The sequence below is a fragment of the Mustelus asterias genome, chromosome 5, assembly GCF_964213995.1.
Source record: "Mustelus asterias chromosome 5, sMusAst1.hap1.1, whole genome shotgun sequence".
NCBI classification, from domain to species: domain Eukaryota; kingdom Metazoa; phylum Chordata; class Chondrichthyes; order Carcharhiniformes; family Triakidae; genus Mustelus; species Mustelus asterias.
The window spans coordinates 146,282,218-146,301,365 of NC_135805.1; the positions used below are offsets into that span (position 1 = coordinate 146,282,218).

The 19,148-nt window shown below is 47.3% G+C and overlaps 1 protein-coding gene across 1 annotated transcript in view; it reads left to right on the forward strand.

Annotated features, from left to right (window-relative positions):
• LOC144493871 (RNA binding protein fox-1 homolog 3-like) overlaps positions 1-19,148 on the forward strand; it is a 59,882-nt gene that overhangs the window by 31,090 nt on the left and 9,644 nt on the right. The window contains exons 4-11 of the mRNA XM_078213445.1: positions 136-189; positions 1,582-1,674; positions 5,711-5,771; positions 8,705-8,758; positions 11,108-11,246; positions 12,193-12,232; positions 17,121-17,182; positions 19,029-19,107. Of these exons, the coding sequence (XP_078069571.1) occupies positions 136-189; positions 1,582-1,674; positions 5,711-5,771; positions 8,705-8,758; positions 11,108-11,246; positions 12,193-12,232; positions 17,121-17,182; positions 19,029-19,107 (582 nt within the window). The remainder of the gene's footprint in view (positions 1-135; positions 190-1,581; positions 1,675-5,710; positions 5,772-8,704; positions 8,759-11,107; positions 11,247-12,192; positions 12,233-17,120; positions 17,183-19,028; positions 19,108-19,148) is intronic.

Genomic DNA, 19,148 nt, shown 5'->3' on the forward strand with positions numbered 1-19,148 from the left:
CCAAGGGGCAATTAGGGCTGGGGAAGAAATGCTGGGCCTCGTCCAGTGATGTCCATGTCCCATCACCTAATGAAGAAGAGAAAAATAATGGAGGCGTCATCACAGGTTCTAACCTCTGTTTCCATCTGTTTCTAGCAATTTGGTAAAATTCTCGACGTGGAAATTATCTTCAACGAGCGAGGATCCAAGGTTGGTGAGGCTTTTCTCCACGTTCTTCTGTCCTCCTTGCTTTTTTACTCAAATTTTCATTCCATCTCTTCCACCATCTATTTTCCTCCCTCCTTCATTACGGCAGCCATTTCTTTCATCCCCCAATCGTCTCTCCCTCCTACCTGCTCAGGTTTATCTTACCACCTCTCTCCATCCCTCTCTTTTGACTCCTTCCCCTTGTAATTATTTAGTCAACATGCTGCCTTCAATCTCAACAACGGCTATGACTTTTGACCCTGAACACTACTTATCGGGTTTAATAATTATCCGCAACTGAATATTGATCAGTCACTTGGTGCTACCAAATTTGATTATTGCTGAAAAGAGACGCATGGTCAAAGCTTTTCACCTGGCACTCATCAGGACAAATTCAAGAACATCAAATTTCAGAGAATTGGCCCAATTTATGCTGCAGGAGAAAAGAATGCAAATTGGATTCCAAGTTGACTCTGATTGGTCGAGCGTTGCCATGGGAACTGTATGCCCTACCCCCCAGCTCCCGAGTAATTTAAAAAAAGGAGCAAGGCTGGGATAGATTCATTTTGCTTACAGCAAATGGTCCCTGCCTATGAATGCATTGCACCTCGAGTATGTGTAAATGAGCCACGTTTTGTGCTCCTGTCTCCACCATCCTTTTGAGGCAGTAAGTTCCAGATTCCCACCACCCTTTGGTTGAAATTGTTTTTCCTCAGATCCCCTCTAAATCTCCTGCCCCTTACCATAAATCTCTGTCCCCTGATTATTGACCCCTCTACTAAGGGGAAAAGTTTCTTCCTATCTACCCCTATTCCCCCCAATAATTTTTAATACCTTGATCAGCCACCCCCGCCCCCCCGGCCGCCCCCACCCGCCCTCAGCCTTCTCTGCTCTAAGGAAAACAACTCCAGCCTAACCAGCCTCTCTTCATAGCTGAAACACTCCAGCCCAGGCCACATCCTGGTGAATCTCCTCTGCACTCTCTCCAGTGCAATCTCATCCTTCCTATAGTGTGGTGACCAGAACTGCACACAGTGCTCTAGCTGTGGCCCAACCAGTGTTTTATACAGCTCCATCATAACTTCTCTGCTCTGATATTCTATACCTCAGCTAATAAAGGCAAGTATCTTATAGATCTTCTTAACCACGTTACCTACCTGTCCTGCTGCCTTCAGGTATCACTGGACATGCTCCCCAATGTTCCTCTGGTCCTCTGTACTTCTTAATGTTCTGCTGTTCATTGTCTATTCCCTTGCCTTGTTAGCCCTCCTGATGTAAGGAGCCCAATGCGGTACACAGTGGGTGCGGTCTCACCCAGACTCCATACAGTTGTAGTCAAAGTTATTTTCTCTTGTGTTCAGAACCCCTTGCAGTAATTTCCTCTTTCAACGACAGGGCTTTGGGTTCGTGACCTTTGAGAACAGCAGTGATGCTGATCGAGCTCGTGAGAAGTTGAATGGCACCATTGTGGAAGGACGAAAGATCGAGGTGGGTGAGCATCGCCACTCGAGTGCCGTCGTGCTGGAGGCATTTGTTCGCAACTCCCTTGGGTAGTCCGCGTGCGCTTGTGTTGATGTGTGCTTTTCCCATACCTGCTGCTGCACGCAGATGGGGAGCATAGAGATGACGGAGACCTCAATCTTCCTTCTCCATTGCATGGCTGACCAGGACTCTCTCCCATTCTTACCACCCACCATAGGTGCATGTTGGAGGTTGACACTCGACCCATGCATCCGTGTTACGAACACACCTCCTTTGGCCATCAAGGCCTGGGATGGGACTAACAGATTCATAAACATTTATAGTACAGAAATAGTCCATTTGGCCCATCACAACAATGCTAGTCTACACTAATCCCATTTTCCAATGCTTCGTCCATAGCCCTGGAGGTTACAGCAGTGCAAGTGAATATCTAAATACTTGCTAAATGTTGCGAAAGCTTCTGACTCAAGCAGCCTTTCAGGGAGTGAGTTCCAGACTCCCGCCACCCTCTGGGTGAAAACGTTTTTCAACTCTCCTCTTAGCCTTCCACCTCTTACCTTCAATCTATGCTCCTTGTTAGTGACCCATCTACTAATTAAAAAAAGTACTTTCCTATCCACCTATCTATGTCCTTGTTATGTATGTAAAAGTTTGCAGGTTCATTAATAGCTCATTACATGATTTGACTGTGATGTCATTAGGGTGTTGCTACAGTTGCTGTTTTATTTTCAGTTTGTACTCTGTGCAGTGCAGAGATCATCTCTTCCAGTAAAACCTGTTGTATGTTCATTTGAATCTACCTGTGCAAACCACGCCTATTTCCTTTTGTGTAAAACCCACAACCCCTAATACAGTTGGGACACTGCAGAAAGGAAACTGGTGATGAGTCGGGATTTTGTTTCATTGAGAACATCGATGAAAAGGTCCGAAGGTCGAAAGCCTGGTAATCCTGTAACACCTCTATCCAACCCGGAGCTTCTGGGTCAGAGACAGGGTTCCTCCCCACTGAGCCCCGAGACCTGCAAAACTGATGCTGGGTTTGATAACTCAAGTGGAGATTGGAGGTTTAGTGATCACTCGATTGTGTCAACATTGGATCACATGGAATGAAATAGAAATAGGCAATGGAATATAGATGTCCTGGTAGGTGGTATAAAATGGCCACTACACTTACTCCATTTCCTTAATATTAATAGATCCAAATTTCTGTATTGGTAATTGACTTAAAATCATAAGGCCACTATGGCATAGAAGAAGGCCATTCAGCCCATTCAGGTCATGCTGGGTTCCCATCGAGCAATCCATCCAGATCCATTCCTTCTGCTCTCTCTCCCATAGCCCTGTGAGTTCATTCCCCTCAAGTGTGCATCCAATTACCTTCACAAATCATTCCTCATGTCTTCCTCTCACCCCCCTCATGGGCAGCGGGTTGAATCTCATAATCATTCTCCACGTAAAAGCTTCTTCCTTTGGATGAGAGACTCCCGTGTCTCTCATCCAAAACATTAAACCTGTGTACCTGCCCCTCCACATGCCCACCCACGCTTCGTTCTTTCTATCTTCAGCCAATGGGATCAGCTTTACATTGTCCACCTTAGGGAGGCACGGTGACACAGTAGTTAGCACTACTGAATCACTGCGCCAGGGACCCGAGTTCAATTCCAGTCTTGTGTGATTGTCTGTGTGGAGTTTGCGCATTCACCCCATGTCTGTGTGTGTTTCCTCTGGGTGATCTGGTTTCGTCCCGAGGTACAAAGATGTGTAGGTTAGGGGGATTAGTGATGCTAAATTGCCCCTTAGTGTCCAAAGATGTGCAGGTGAGGTGGATTGGCCGTGCTAAATTGTTCTCGAGTGTCAAAAGGTGTGTAGATCAGGTAGATTGGCCATGCTAAATTGCCCCTCAAGTGTCCAAAGATGTGCAAGTTAGGTGGATTGGCCATGCTACATGCCCCTTAGTGTCCAAAGATGTGCGGGTTGGGTGGATTGGCCATGCTAAATTTCCCTTTAGTGTCCAAAGATGTGCAGGTTAGGTGGATTGGCTAGGCTAAATTGCCCCTTAGTGTCCAAAGATGTGCAGGTTAGGTGGATTGGCCATGACCAATGCATATGGTTGCCGGGATAGGGCGGGGAGGTGGACCTGGGTAAGAAGTTCTTTTAGAGAGTCTTTGCAGACTCGTTGGGCTAGATGGTCTCCTTCTGCACTTTGGGGATTCTAGCTGCTATGGTTCTGGTCCAAACCGGTCCTAATCTTGTATATCTCAATCAGATCTACCCCTCAATCTCCTTCACAGCGAGGAGAACAACCCCCACTTCTCCAACCCTAACCTTCATCAGTTCAAAAGATGAGAAGATGTTGGAGCAGGGGTAGCTGGTTGGCCCCTCGAGCCTGCTCCGCCAGTCGATACAATCTTGGCTGATCTGATTGTGGCCTAACTCTGGCCTTGACTCTCTTGTCGATTGAAAACCTCTCTCCGCCAGCCTAGAATGGTGTTGCATGGTAAAAAGAAAATCTCTTCATTCCTGGAACCATTCTGGTGAATCTCCCTCTACGTCCTTCCCAAGGACCCTGGAAGAAGATGGTCATGGGTTACAGGAAGATATAAATGGGTGGGTCAGATGGGCAGAGCAGCGGCAGATGGTATTTAACCCTGATAAGTGCGAGGTGATGCACTTAGGAAGAAGAAACAAGACGTGGGAGTATTTAATGAATGGAAGGACACTGGGAAGCTCAGAGGAACAGATGAACCCTAGGATGCCTATTTACAGACCCTAAAGGCAGCAGGGCACGTGAATAGGATAGTCAAGAAGGCATATGGCGCATTTGCTTTCATCAGTCGTGGTATAGAATACAAGAGCAAGAAAGTAATGGAGTTGTGCAGAGCGTTGGTTAGGCCACAGCTGGAGTAATGTGTGCATTTCTGATCACCTCACTATAGGAAGGATAGAGAGGGTACAGAGGAGATTCACCAGGATGCTGACTGGGATGGAGCATTTGAGCTATAAGGAGATATTAGAAAGGCTTGGATTGTTTTCTTTAGAGCAGAGAAGGCTGAGGGGGCACTGATTGAGGTGTGTAAGATTATGAGCGGTATGGACAGGGTGAATAGGAAGAAGCTGTTCCCCTTGTTTGAGGGGTCAATCACGAGGGGTCATAGTTTTAGGGTAAGGGGCAGAAGATTCTGAGGGGACTTGAGAAAAAACTTCTTCACTCAGGAGGTGGTGGGTATCTGGAATGCACTGCCTGGGAAGGTAATGAAGATCGGAAACCTTACAACCTTTAACAAGTATTTGGATGGACACTTGAAATATCATAACATTCAAAAAGATATGAGACAAGTGCAGGAAAATGGGATTAGCGCGACTTAGTGGTAGTTATTGTCATTGCAAGCTCGATGGGCTGAAGGGCCTTTTCTGCACTGTATGACTCTATGACACTCCACAGATGCAATGCTTTGGTTGTGGCTTTAGCTGAGTTTTTGAATTCATAATGGAGGAAATTACTTTCTCATTCATTCATGGGATATGGGCCAGCATTTATTACCCATCCCTAATTGCCCTTGAACTGAGTGGCTTGCTGGGCCATTTCTGAGGGCATTTAAGAGTTAACCACATTGCTGAGCCTCTGGAGTCACATGTCGACCAGACCAGGTAAGGACAGCAGATTTCCTTCCCAAAAGGGCATTAGTGAACCAAATAGGTTTTTCCGACAGTCAACAAAGGTTTCACGGTTGCCAGTAGATTCTTAATTCCAGATATTTTTAGTTGAATTCAAATTTCTCCATCTGCTGTGGTGGGATTCGAATCCAGATCCTCAGAACATTACCCTGGGCCTCTGGATTACTAGTCCAGCAGCCACCGCCTCTTCTTTCAATGTTGTGGGAGTTAGCCTTGTCACTAAAATCCCTCACCTCTGATGAACCTCTCTCCTCTGCATCCTGGGGGGGTAAGGTGCTCTTTCGAAGAGTCAATGCAGGCTTGATGGGCTGAATGGTCTCCTTCTGCACAGCAGGGACTCTGAGGAACTTTGCCTTTTGTCTTACAGGTCAACAATGCCACAGCGCGGGTAGTGACGCCCAAGAAAACGCCAACTCCTTTTATCAACGGTAGGTGGGGCATGGTGGGCGGTACAATGGGGACTTTCAAAATGGGGATTGAATAAATGCTGTTCCAGTGGGAGGAAGCTAGTTTTTACAAGGGATTGTTAGCCTTCTGGATGAGGAATTTGGGAGTGAATGTACCTGGCCATTGTGCTGCCAGTTCCATTCCTTGCTATTTTATATTTGTCCCTTCTCACACAAGGACACAAGAAATAAGTAGGCCATTTGGCCCCTCGAGCCTGTTCCGCCACTCAATACATTAAATCCTTATTCCTGACCCTTAACTGGGTCTTTCGATGTTGCGATCCCCAAGAGGCTCAACTCTCCGGGGTAGAGAATTCAAAACATTCACAAAGTCCTTGGAGTGAAGACATTTCTCCTCATCCCTGCCCAAAATGGAGGGCTGCTAATCCTTGGAGTGTGACAACCCCTCCACCACCACCAACCCCACCACCAACTCCCTTGTTCTAGATTCCCCCATGAGGCAGAACAATTTCTCAGCACCTTACCCTGTTACATCTTCGAAGAATATTTCGATGAGATCACCTCTCAAAGCTTCTGATGTTCGGCCCGTTTCTACTCGATCTCTTCTCATAGGACAAACTCTCTCATCCACGGCACGGTGGCACAGTGGTTAGCACTGCTGCCTCACAGCTCCAGGGACCCGGGTTTGTTTCCAACCTTGGGTCACCGTCTGTGCGGAGTCTGCACGTTCTCCCTGTGTCTGCGTGGGTTTCCTCCGGGTGCTCCGGTTTCCTCCCACAGTCCCAAGATGTGTAGGTTAGAGGGATTGGCCATGCTAAATTGTCTCTTTGTGCCAAATATGTGTTGGTTAGGGGGATTAGTGGGACTACGGGGAAGGTGGGCATGCGTAAGGTGGTCTTTCAGACAGTCGGCGCAGACTCGATGAGCTGAATTGCACTGCAGAGATTCTATCCCAGGAAGCTTCGTTGCTCTCTCTGTGTCTTTCTCGGTGTTTCAGGGGCAAGTATGTCCTTCCTTAGGTAAAAGTTTGCATACATTTTCTTTTCTTATTGCTGGCTATGATTTGTCGCCTCATTTAAGGAAGAATGTAAATGCGTTGGAAGCAGTGCAGAGGAAGTTTACCAGACGAATACCTGGAATGGGTGGGTTTTCATATGAGGAAAGCTTTCATCTCTTCCTCAAAAGCCAGTGAAAGCAGAGTCTTTGAATTCTCTTAGGTCAATGGTAGACAGGTTCATGATAAGCAATAAAGGTTATCAGGGGTCAGCGGGAATGTGCAGTTGAGGTTGCAATCAGATCAGGCATGATCTTATTGAATGGCAGAACAGACTCGAGGGGCTGAGTGGTATCCTCCTGCTTCTAATCCATGTGTTCACAAGTTGTCAACTTTGGTAGGAGGTGCAGGATATTTCTAAAATGGCGAGAGATTGGGAAAGATAGACACGAGGAGCAAGAGTGGGCCATTGGGCCCTTCGAGCCTGCTCCACCATTGTATATGATCATGGCTAATCCTCTAACTTAATGTCATAGTCCTGCTTTCTCCCTATACCCCTCCATGCCATGTTGAAAAAGTCTATCTCTTTCGTGAACAGATTCAGTGATTTTGACTCCACAGCTTTCTGTGGTAGAGAATTCCCAACATTTGTTTTTATTCTGGCATTAGTGTGAGGATAAGTTGGTTCATTCCAGGTGTAATTCGACTGACACACGAGTAGGTTTTTATCGAAACAAACTTTATTTAACAATAGTTTAACTATAACGACTGAATTATCTTAACTTTTATCAATTGAAGTATTTAAACATGACAAGATAAAATTCTTACCTGCGAGCCTATATCTATTAGTTCCAATTTAAGCAATACTCCTCTTTTGAACTTCAAAACCAGTTAGAAAACATTGCAGGCTTACATGTTTTTACTTGTTAACAGTCTGAGAGCCTTTTGAACATCCCTGGAGGGAGGGAGAGAGAGAGAGAGAGACAGAAAAAAGAGAGACACCTTTCTCCTGATAGCTCCAAAACAGCAGCCTCCACAGAGAGAGTGAGAGTGAGCGGGAGAGACAGAGGGAAAGGGAGAGAGAGGGAGAATGAGAGAGAGAGAGATATTTCTTGCTTCTTTCTGAACCAAGCAGAAAATGCCTGCTTTTTCCTGTAAGTTTAGCTTCTCCCCTTCACATGACTCTGTCTCTGTCAGTGAACTTAATCAAAACCCTATTCCGAAATCCCAGGGATAAAACTAAATTAACCAAAACTGAATTCACTCAGATTAAAGCAAACACCCTTTTATCCAAAACCAACTACTCTCCTGCATTCTCAGCATTGTAGTTGTCTTGTGCAGACAAATTGACACCGTGTAAAAAGAGCTAAATTTTAAACCTACCCCTCATGTGGAACATTACATAAATACATTTTTTAATGGTGCAGAATAATTACTGCTCTCTCATTCAGATCAGTTATATGTAAACAGCTGGGTCCAAGCATTGATCACTGTGGCACCCTTATTCTGTGCTGTAAACATCTCTAACTCGATGAAGAACTGGGGTGGGAGGAAGGGGCACGGACTCAGCATAAGGGCTATACAATTCAGGACAGAATCGAGGAGGAATTTCTTCACCCAGAGGATGGTGAATCTTTGCAATTCTCTGCCCCACAGGGCAGTTTAAGCTCAATCATTGAATGTGTTCTAGACTGAAATTGTTAGATTTCTGGATACTAATAGCATCAAAGGATGGTCTGGGGATGTCCCGTTGGGGTAGAAGGTTGGACATGATCTTGTCGAGCAGGCTTGAGGGGCTGAATGGCCTCCTCTTGCTGCTATGTTGCTGTTGAAGTGGCCTGCCCCCGCCTTCTGGAGGGCGGCTGGGGATTGATAATGGATGCTGGCCTTGAAACTCTCAATCCTTATTGCTACACTCTTATCTTGTGTCACTGTTGGCCTGATCTCCTTGTGTTTGCAGCTTGGAAGATTAACCCGATGGTCGGAGCTGTCTACGCCCCAGATATTTACACAGGTAATTGCGTGGGAAAAAAAATTGCGTCTCTGTCACGCTGTTTAATCGCCGCAGTCCCTCGTTCCCACCCCCCTCCCCACCCGCCATCGTCCCGGCCAATCTCACTCCCATCATGTTTATCCAACTAACGTTCTGGGGTATCGGGATCGCCAGGTCTTGGTGGGAGCCACCAATCCCATTGGGATCTGCAGTGCATTGTGTTCCAAGAGGGTAGGATGTTATTGAAATGACCGTATAATCTTTAGCACAAGTAAAATTAAACTGCCTCAATCTTTTCCACTTTAAAAAATACTTTTATTTGTTTGCCTAACAACAGAGGTCTGAGTTCTCACTGTTTCTGAAAATGTTTCTCACTAATATCCAAAAACAAATCCACCAGACAAAACCAGGTAATCATGTTGGATCATTCTCACACATAACATCAGTGGAGTCTGGTAACAATTGGGATTCCAGAGGCTGTTGGGGTTCCCAGGGATGTTGGGATTCTCGTTTCTCTTGGCTCCTTCAGGGACATTAAACTTCCCAGTCCTGTAGGCCTGAAAACATTGTTTTACATAAGAACATAAGAAATAGGAGCAGGAGTAGGCCATCTAGCCCCTCGAGCCTGCCCCGCCATTCAATAAGATCATGGCTGATCTGACGTGGATCAGTACCACTTACCCGCCTGATCCCCATAACCCTTAATTCCCTTACCGATCAGGAATCCATCCATCCGCGCTTTAAACATATTCAGCGAGGTAGCCTCCACCACCTCAGTGGGCAGAGAATTCCAGAGATTCACCACCCTCTGGGAGAAGAAGTTCCTCCTCAACTCTGTCTTAAACCGACCCCCCTTTATTTTGAGGCTGTGTCCTCTAGTTTTAACTTCCTTACTAAGTGGAAAGAATCTCTCCGCCTCCACTCTATCCAGCCCCCACATTATCTTATAAGTCTCCATAAGATCCCCCCTCATCCTTCTAAACTCCAACGAGTACAAACCCAATCTCCTCAGCCTCTCCTCATAATCCAAACCCCTCATCTCCGGTATCAACCTGGTGAACCTTCTCTGCACTCCCTCCAATGCCAATATATCCTTCCTCATATAAGGGGACCAATACTGCACACAGTATTCCAGCTGCGGCCTCACCAATGCCCTGTACAGGTGCATCAAGACATCCCTGCTTTTATATTCTATCCCCCTTGCGATATAGGCCAACATCCCATTTGCCTTCTTGATCACCTGTTGTACCTGCAGACTGGGCTTTTGCGTCTCATGCACAAGGACCCCCAGGTCCCTTTGCACGGTAGCATGTTTTAATTTGTTTCCATTGAGATAGTAATCCCATTTGTTATTATTTCCTCCAAAGTGTATAACCTCGCATTTATCAACGTTATACTCCATTTGCCATATCCTCGCCCACTCACTCAGCCTGTCCAAATCTCTCTGCAGATCTTCTCCGTCCTCCACACGATTCACTTTTCCACTTATCTTTGTGTCGTCTGCAAACTTCGTTACCCTACACTCTGTCCCCTCCTCCAGATCATCTATGTAAATGGTAAACAGTTGCGGCCCGAGTACCGATCCCTGCGGCACGCCACTAGTTACCTTCCTCCAACCGGAAAAACACCCATTTATTCCGACTCTTTGCTTCCTGTCGGATAGCCAGTCCCCAATCCACTTTAACACACTACCCCCAACTCCGTGTGCCCTAATCTTCTTCAGCAGCCTTTTATGGGGCACCTTATCAAACGCCTTTTGGAAATCCAAAAACACCGCATCCACCGGTTCTCCTCCATCAACCGCCCTAGTCACATCTTCATAAAAATCCAACATGTTCGTCAAGCACGACTTTCCCCCCATGAATCCATGCTGCGTCTGATTGATCGAACCATTTCTATCCAGATGCCCTGCTATCTCCTCTTTAATAATGGATTCCAGCATTTTCCCTACTACAGACGTTAAGCTGACCGGCCTATAGTTACCCGCCTTTTATCTCCTTCCTTTTTTAAACAGCGGCGTAACATTAGCCGTTTTCCAATCAACCGGCACTACCCCAGAATGCAACGAGTTTTGATAAATAATCACTAACACATCCACTATTACCTCTGACATTTCTTTCAATACCCTGGGATGCATTCCATCCGGACCCGGGGACTTGTCCACCTTCAGTCCCATTAGTCTACCCAGCACTGCCTCTCTGGTAACATTAATTGTATTAAGTATTTCTCCTGCTGCCAACCCTCTATCGTTAATATTTGGCAAACTATTTGTGTCCTCCACCGTGAAGACCGACACAAAAAACTTATTTAAAGTTTTGTGCCAAGACTGACTCTTTTCCCCTCTCTCTCCCTCTTTCTTGTCCCATTCAGTGGCTGGATTCCCATACCCAGTGGCAGCTGCAGCTCCAGCCATGGCCTACAGGGGGAGTCACCTCCGAGGCCGAGGCCGGGCGGTGTACAATGCCATTCGGGCAGTAACGGCTCCGTCCCCAATGCCAGCCTACGGAGGGTAAGTCTGTTTCTCACTCTATTGTCGCCTGTGCGAGCCCCTGGTCTTTGCAAAGAACTATCCAGTCAGCACCCCCATTCCTACTCTTGACATGAGAACGCGCAAAATCGGAGCAGGCCATTCAGCCCTTCGAGCCCTCCGCCATTCAGGGAGATCATGGTTGAACTCATGGTGGCCTCAACTCCACCTTCCTGTCTCTCCCCTGTCACACTTGACTCCCCTGTCTGTAAAAACCCGGCCTTGAATATATTCAATGAGCCGTAACCCCCATTGCTCTCTGTGGGAGAGAATTCCACAGTCTGACCCTCCTCTGCATTCACGGGAGACCCCGCCCCCCCATTCTGAAACTGTGTGCCCCCCTTGTTCTCGATTTCCCCCACGAGGGAGGACACTTCCTCCCAGCATCCACTCTGTTGAGCCCCCCCCTCACTCCGGATCTGATATGTTTCAATAAGATCACCTCTCAGTCTTCTAAGTTCCAATGGGTTACAGGCCCATCCTACCTAGAGACATAGAATCTCTACAGTGCAGATTGAGGTCTTTCGGCCCATCAAGTTTGCACTGAATCTCTGAAAGAGCATCCCAGCCAGGAACATCCCCCCACCGCCACCGCCCCCCCTCCCTCCCGCTTCCCCCCCCCCCCCCCCCCCCACAACCCCCACCCCCACTCCTTCCCCCCTGCATGTTTACCATGGCTAATCCACCTAACCTGCACATCCTGGGACTCTAAGGGGCAATTTAGCATGGGTTCAGGGGGTTGTCGCTCTGTGAGGGTGTTGGGATTTCACAAGGAGGAGATTCAGGGCGGTGTTTTGGGGGAAGGGGATGCGGGTTAACGGGCCCAACATGGGGATGAGGGGGTTTGATTGGCAGGAGGTGTGACAGATGGAATGAGGATGTAATTGAGTAAGACCGACTGAATCTTCTCTCCCCCATTGAATTGCAGAGTGGTGTACCAGGATGGCTTATACGCACCAGATGTTTATGTAAGTATTGAGACGTGGTGTTTAAGTGTGTGAGTGGGACTTTACTCTGCCTGTATTCACTGTGTGAGAATCACCTTCTCTGTCTATTGCTTGCTTTCTCTCTCCCTCTCACTTTCTCTCTCCTGCACGTTCTCATACTCTCCCTCTCTCTCAGTTTATCTCATCCCCCTCTCTGTCTCTCTCACTTTTCTACTTCCCCTCCTCTGTCCCTCTGTCAATCTTAACTCTCACACACTCTCCCTCCCTTTCTCAATCCTAACTCTCTCACACTCTGTCTCTGTCTGTCTCGCTTTCACTCACTTTTATTCTTTTCCCCCTCTCTAGCTCACTCTCCCTCTGTTTTGCTTTCCCTCTCTCTATCTCTGTCTCTCTCACTCTGTCTCTTTGTTTCTGGCTCTGCCTCTCTCACTCACTTTTTCTGTTATCCTGTCCATTTCTGTCTCTCTCTCTCACTCCTTCTCCCGATCTCACTTATCTTTCCATTTACCTGTCTATAGAACATAGAACAGTACAGCACAGAACAGGCCCTTCGGCCCATGATGTTGTGCCGAGCTTTATCTGAAACCAAGATCAAGCTATCCCACTCCCTATCATCCTGGTGTGCCCCATGTGCCTATCCAATAACCGCTTAAATCATCTGTCTATCTCCCTCTCTCTTTTTCCCTTTATTTCTCCCTCTCCATTCTTTCTCCCTCTCTCACTTTTTCATTTTCTCTCCTCTCTTGTTCCATCTCTCTCACAATTTTGCTCCTCAACCCCCCTCTTTGTCTTTCTCTCACTTTTATCTCCTCTTTATCTCTGTCTTTCTCTCACTTCTTCTCTTTCAGTCTCTGTCACTCTCTCTCTCCCTTTTCCTTTCTCTCCGCCTGTCTCTCACTCTTATCTCTCACAGTACCTCTGTCTTTTTTTCTCTCTCTCCATCTTGCTTTGTCTTTCTCCCTCTGTCTTTTTCTCTACCTTTCTCTCTCTTTTCTGGTCATCTTTCTCTCTCTCACTCTGATCTCTCCCCCTCTCTCGCTCAGTGTCTGCCTGTTGAGGCATCATCTCTTTCTAGTTCTCCTTCTCCTCGTCTCTCCCACATTCCATCTCTCTCGCTCTCTCAGTCTTTATTGGCTTCTCAATCCCTGTGAAAATGAAGATATTTTTAAGGTTCACAATGTCTTTCTTCTTTTCTCTCATGTTTGGTCTGTTTCTCCATCGCACACTCCCACCCTCCCCATTGTAACCTCCACATCCCTGAGATTATCCAATACCCTGTATCGGAAAACCTAACTCACAGCAAGTCCCCTTCCCCGTCACTCCGTATCGCTTCGCTGACTGACACTGACTTCAGCAACACCTCAATTTTATAATTCTCAACCTCCTGTTCAAATCCCTCCCTCACTCGTTCTCCCTCCCTATCTCTGTAACTTCTTCCAGCCCCGACAATTCTCATCCTCCTGTTCAAATCCCTGCCTTGCCCCTCCCTCCCTATCTCTGTAACCTCCTCCAGCCTCTACAATTCTCATCCTCCTGTTCAAATCCCTCCCCCCCCTCCTCCCTACCTCTGTAACCTCCTCCAGCCCCTACAATTCTCATCCGCCTGTTCAAATCCCTCCCCCTCTTCCTCCCTACCTCTGTAACCTCCTCCAGATCACTTTACATGGCTCGCTACACAGCACCTTGACGCTGGACTACATAACAATTTCCTAACCAATTTCCTTTTGAAATTGTTCATTGTCTCCCTTTCTACCAACCTTCTAGTCGCAGCTCATTACCAGTTGCCCTGTTCAAAGTAATTCCTCCTCACGGCGCCCCTGTAACTCTCACCCAGATCCTTAAATCTTTGTCCTCTGCCATTCGCTGAAGAGAATGACTTTCCTTTGTCAGAGAGTCATAGGGTTTTCCAGCACCGAAAGAGGCCCTTCACCCCATTCTGTCAGTGTTGGCCATCCAGCACCTATCTATTCTAATCCCATTCCCAGCACTTGCTCCGTAGCCTTGTATGCTGTGGTGTTTCAAGTGCTTTTCTAAACACTTTTTAAATGTTGTGGTGGTTCCCACCTCCACCACCCTTTCAGGCAGTGAGCTCCCGATTCCCATCAGCCTCTGGGTGACAATGTTTTTCCTCAAATCCCCTCAAAATCTCCTGCCCCTCACCTTAAATCTCTGCCCCCCCGGTTATTGACCCCTGTACTGAGGGGAAAAGTTTCTTCATATCTCCCCTATCTACGTCCCTCATAATTTTGTACACCTCAATCAGATTCCTCCCTCAGCTTTCTCTGCTCTCGCGAAAACAACCCCGGCCTAACCAGCTTCCCTTCATAGCTGAAACACTCCAGCCCAGGCAACATCCTGGTGAACCTCCTCTGCACCCTCTCTAGTGCAATCACATCCTTCCTATAGTGTGTGGCAACCAGAACTGTACACAGTTCTCTAGCTGTGGCTAGATGAAATTCAACGTGGGCAAGTGCGAGGTCGTACACTTTGGAAAAAAGAATAGAGACATGGACTATTTTCTAAACGGTGACAAAATTCATAATGCTAAAGTGCAAAGGGACTTGGGAGTCCTAGTCCAGGATTCTCTAAAGGTAAACTTGCAGGTTGAGTCCGTAATTAAGAAAGCAAATGTAATGTTGTCATTTATCTCAAGAGGCTTGGAATACAAAAGCAGGGATGTACTTCTGAGGCTTTATAAAGCACTGGTTAGGCCCCATTTGGAGTACTGTGAGCAATTTTGGGCCCCACACCTCAGGAAGGACATACTGGCACTGGAGCGGGTCCAGCGGAGATTCACACGGATGATCCCAGGAATGGTAGGCCTGACATACGATGAACGTCTGAGGATCGTGGGATTGTATTCGTTGGAGTTTAGGAGGTTGAGGGGAGATCTGATAGAAACTTACAAGATAATGAACGGCTTAGATAGGATGGACGTAGGGAAGTTGTTTCCATTAACAGGGGAGACTAGGACGCGGGGGCACAGCCTTAGAATAAAAGGGAGTCACTTTAGAACAGAGATGAGGAGAAATTTCTTCAGCCAGAGAGTGGTGGGTCTGTGGAATTCATTGCCACAGAGGGTTGTGGAGGCCGAGACGTTGAGCGTCTTCAAGACAGAAATTGTTAAATTCTTGATTTCTCGAGGAATTAAGGGCTATGGGGAGAGAGCGGGTAAATGGAGTTGAAATCAACCATGATTGAATGGTGGAGTGGACTCGATGGGCCGAATGGGCTTACTTCCGCTCCTATGTCTTATGGTCTTATGGTCTTACACAGCTCCATCATAACCTCCCTGCTCTTGTATTCTATACCTCGGTTAATAAAGGCAAGTATCCCCATATGTTTCTGAACCACTTTATCTATCAGTCTTGCTGCCTTCAAGGACCTATGGACATGCCCCCCAAGCTCCCTCTGATCCTCTGTGTGTCCGAGCTTTCTACTGCTTACTGTGTATTCTCGTGCCTTGTTAGTCTGCCCAAAGTGTATCAGCTCAGACTTTTCAGGGTTAAATTCCATTGGCCACTGTTCTGCCTATTTGACCAGCCCATGCACATCATCCTATAAACTAAGGCTTTCCTCCTTGTCAACCTCATCCAGGCCTGTTGTAATCTCGCATGCCTCTATCAAATCTCCCCTTCATCTCTTCTGCTCCAAGGAGGTCAACCTCAGCAACTCCAGCCCTAACCTTGTGGCCAAAACCCCCTTGTCCCTGGAAACATTCTGGGAAATCGCCCTCTCTCTGCACCCTCTCGAGTGCCCTCACATCCTCCCTATCGTGTGGAGACCAGTACTGGACACAAAGGCCGAATCAGAGCTGTATGAACATTCCATAGAATCCACAGCACTTTTAAAATGCAGAAAGAGGCCATTCAGCTCATCGACTTAGCACCGACTCTCCCAGGCCCTCCCCTCTACCTTATCCCCATGACCCCGCGCATTTTCAATGGCCAATTCACCTAACCACAGACAGTGACCCGAGGCCGGAATTGAGAAAGGATGTACTGACACTGGAGGGGGTGCAGAGGAGATTCATTAGGTTGAGAGGGTTGGCTTATGAGGAGAGGCTGAGTAGACTGGGGCTATACTCATTGCAATTTGAGAAGAATGAAGGGAGATCTTATAGAAACATATAGGATCATGAAGAGAATAGATAAGATAGAAGCAGGGAAGTTGTTTCCACTGGCGGGTGAAACCAGAACTTGGGGACATAGCCTCAAAATAAAGGGGAGCAGATTTAGGACTGAGTTGAGGAGGAACTTCGTTATACAAAGGGTTGTGAATCCATGGAATTCCCTGCCCAGTGAAGCAGTTGAGGCGACCTCATTGAATGTTTTTAAGGCAAAGATAGATAAATTTTTGAACAGTAAAGGGTTTCAGGGTTATGGAAGCAGGCAGGTAAGTGGAGCTGAGTCCATGAAAAGGTCAGCCATGATCTTATTGAATGGCAGTGCAGGTTCGAGGGGCAAATTGCCTACTCCTGCTCCTAGTTCTTATGTTCTTATGCAATTGAACGTGGGTCCCTGGTGCTGTGAGGCAGCAGTGCTAACCATTGTGCAACTGTGCCAAAGCTCCCGGCTTTTGCACTCAATGCCTCTACTAATGAAGGCTGACCCTGTATGCTTTGCTAACCAACTCTCGCAATATGTTCCGCCACATTCAAAGATCGAACGCTCCCTCAGGTCTTGCACCCTCTTTGAACTGTGCCATTTAGTCTATAACGCCTCTCCCTATCTCTGATTCCTCTGTCCCGCCCTCTGAATCCCCTCTCCCTCTTATTCTTCTGCCCTGCATCTTTCTCCCAGTCTATCTGCCTCTGTCTCTAACAGCTCTGTTTTCTTTCTCTCGGTCTCTGTTTCTCTGTCCCTCCCCTGCCTCTTGATGTGCCGCTTATCTCTTGCTGTTCTTTCAGGGTGGCTACGCCACGTACCGAGTGGCCCAACCTGCAGCTGCCACCACCACCTACAGCGACGGGTAAGCTCCTCTCTGCCAACCTCTCGTGCCAGCCTCGACCTGTCACCTCCATTCTGACCTTGCTGAAGAAACAGCCCCAATCGTTTGTTTTAGACATGAACGGAATTATGGGGTTGGGAATTAGGAGGAGGCCATTCAGCCCCTCCATGCCTCGGGTGCCACGTTAATCTCTTGTCAATTTAATTGTGAAGGTTTGGTGAGCCAGCGGAAGGCTCCGGAAACCCAGGGTTCAAATCCCAATACGGCTGAGTTTGAAATCAATACAAACCTGGAGTTAAAACATTCCAAAGGTGACCCATGAAACCATTTCGATTGTTGTAGAAAGCCTTCTGGCTCACTCAGGTCCTTGAGGAAAGGAAATAAACCAGAGAATCCCTACAGTGCAGAATGAGGCCATTTGGCCCATTGAGTCCGCACTCACTCTCTGAAAGAGAATCCCACCCAGACCCTCTCCCCCCCCTGCCCCAACCTATCACCAAAACCCCAAACATTTAGCATGGCTAATCCACCAAATCTACACACCTTTGGACACTAGCGGGCAATTTAGCCTGGCTAATCCACCTAACCTGCACATCTTTGGACACTAAGGGGCAATTTAGCATGGCCAATCCACCTAACCTACACATCTTTGGACATTAAGGGGCAATTTGCCATGGCCAATTCACCTAACCTACGCATCTTTGGACACTAAGGGGCAATTTAGCATGGTCAATCCACCTTGCCTGCATACCTTTGGACACTAGGGGGCAACTTAGCATGGCCAATCCACCTAACCTGCACATCTTTGGAGTGTGGGAGGAAACCAGAGCACCAGAGGAAACCCATGCAGACACGGGGAGAACGTGCAGACGCCACACAGACAATGGCCCTTGAACTGATTTGCTTCCTGGGTCATTTCAGAGGACTGTTAGGATCAGCATTGAGGTGGGTGTGGACTCACATGTAGGCCAGACCAGATAAGGATGGCAGATTTCCTTCCTAAAGGGACTTTAGTGAACAGATGGATTTTTAACAATTGCTGATAGTTTCATGGTCACCATTACTTAGACTGGCTTTCCAATTCCAGATTTTTTATTAATTGAGAGAAAGGCGATACATTTCCAAGTCAGGATGGTGAGTGGCTTGGAGGGGAACCTCCAGCTGGTGGTGGCCCCAGGTATCTGCTGCTCTTGTCTTTCTAGATGGGTTTGGAGGTTCTGCCTGCCTAAGGAGCTTTGGTGAGTTGCTGCAGTGCATCTTTGTAGATAGTACACACTGCTGGCACTGTTCGTTGGTGGTGGAGGGAGTGAATGTTTGTGGATGTGGTGCCATCAAGTGGGGCTGCTTTGTCCTGGATGGTGTCGAGCTTCTTGAATGCTGGTGAAGCTGCACCCATTCAGGCAAGCGGGGAGTATTCCATCAAACTTCTGACTTGTGTCCTTGTAGATGGTGGACAGGCTTTAGTTCAGAGGTGAGTTATTCACCCAAGAATTCCCAACCACTGACCTGCTGTGGTAGCCACTGTATTTATATGGCTGGGTCCAGTTGAGTTTCTGGTCAATGGTAACCCTCTAGATGTTGATAGCGGGGGGATTTGGCGATGGTAATGTTACTGAATGCCAAGGGGTGATGATTAGATTCCCTCTTGTTGGAGATGGTCATTGCCCTGACACTTGTGTGATGCGAATGTTAGTTCCATTGGCCTCAGGCTGATGCTGAGGTGTCCATCCACCAGAAATATAATATGTAGACAATATGAATGTTTCATTGACAGGCAGCTTAAATTTTAGCCCGAGTGGCCCTGAATTTTGATGTTCATTCAGAGTTGATGGGATTTGTGCGAAATTCTTCTGCTTAATGCTTTCAGGTATGGCAGAGTGTACACAACGACTGACCCCTACCATCACGCGTTGGGACCTGCTACCACCTATGGTGTCGGAACAGTGGTGAGTGCCCTCCTCATACTGTATCAGACTGTTCATAAGCT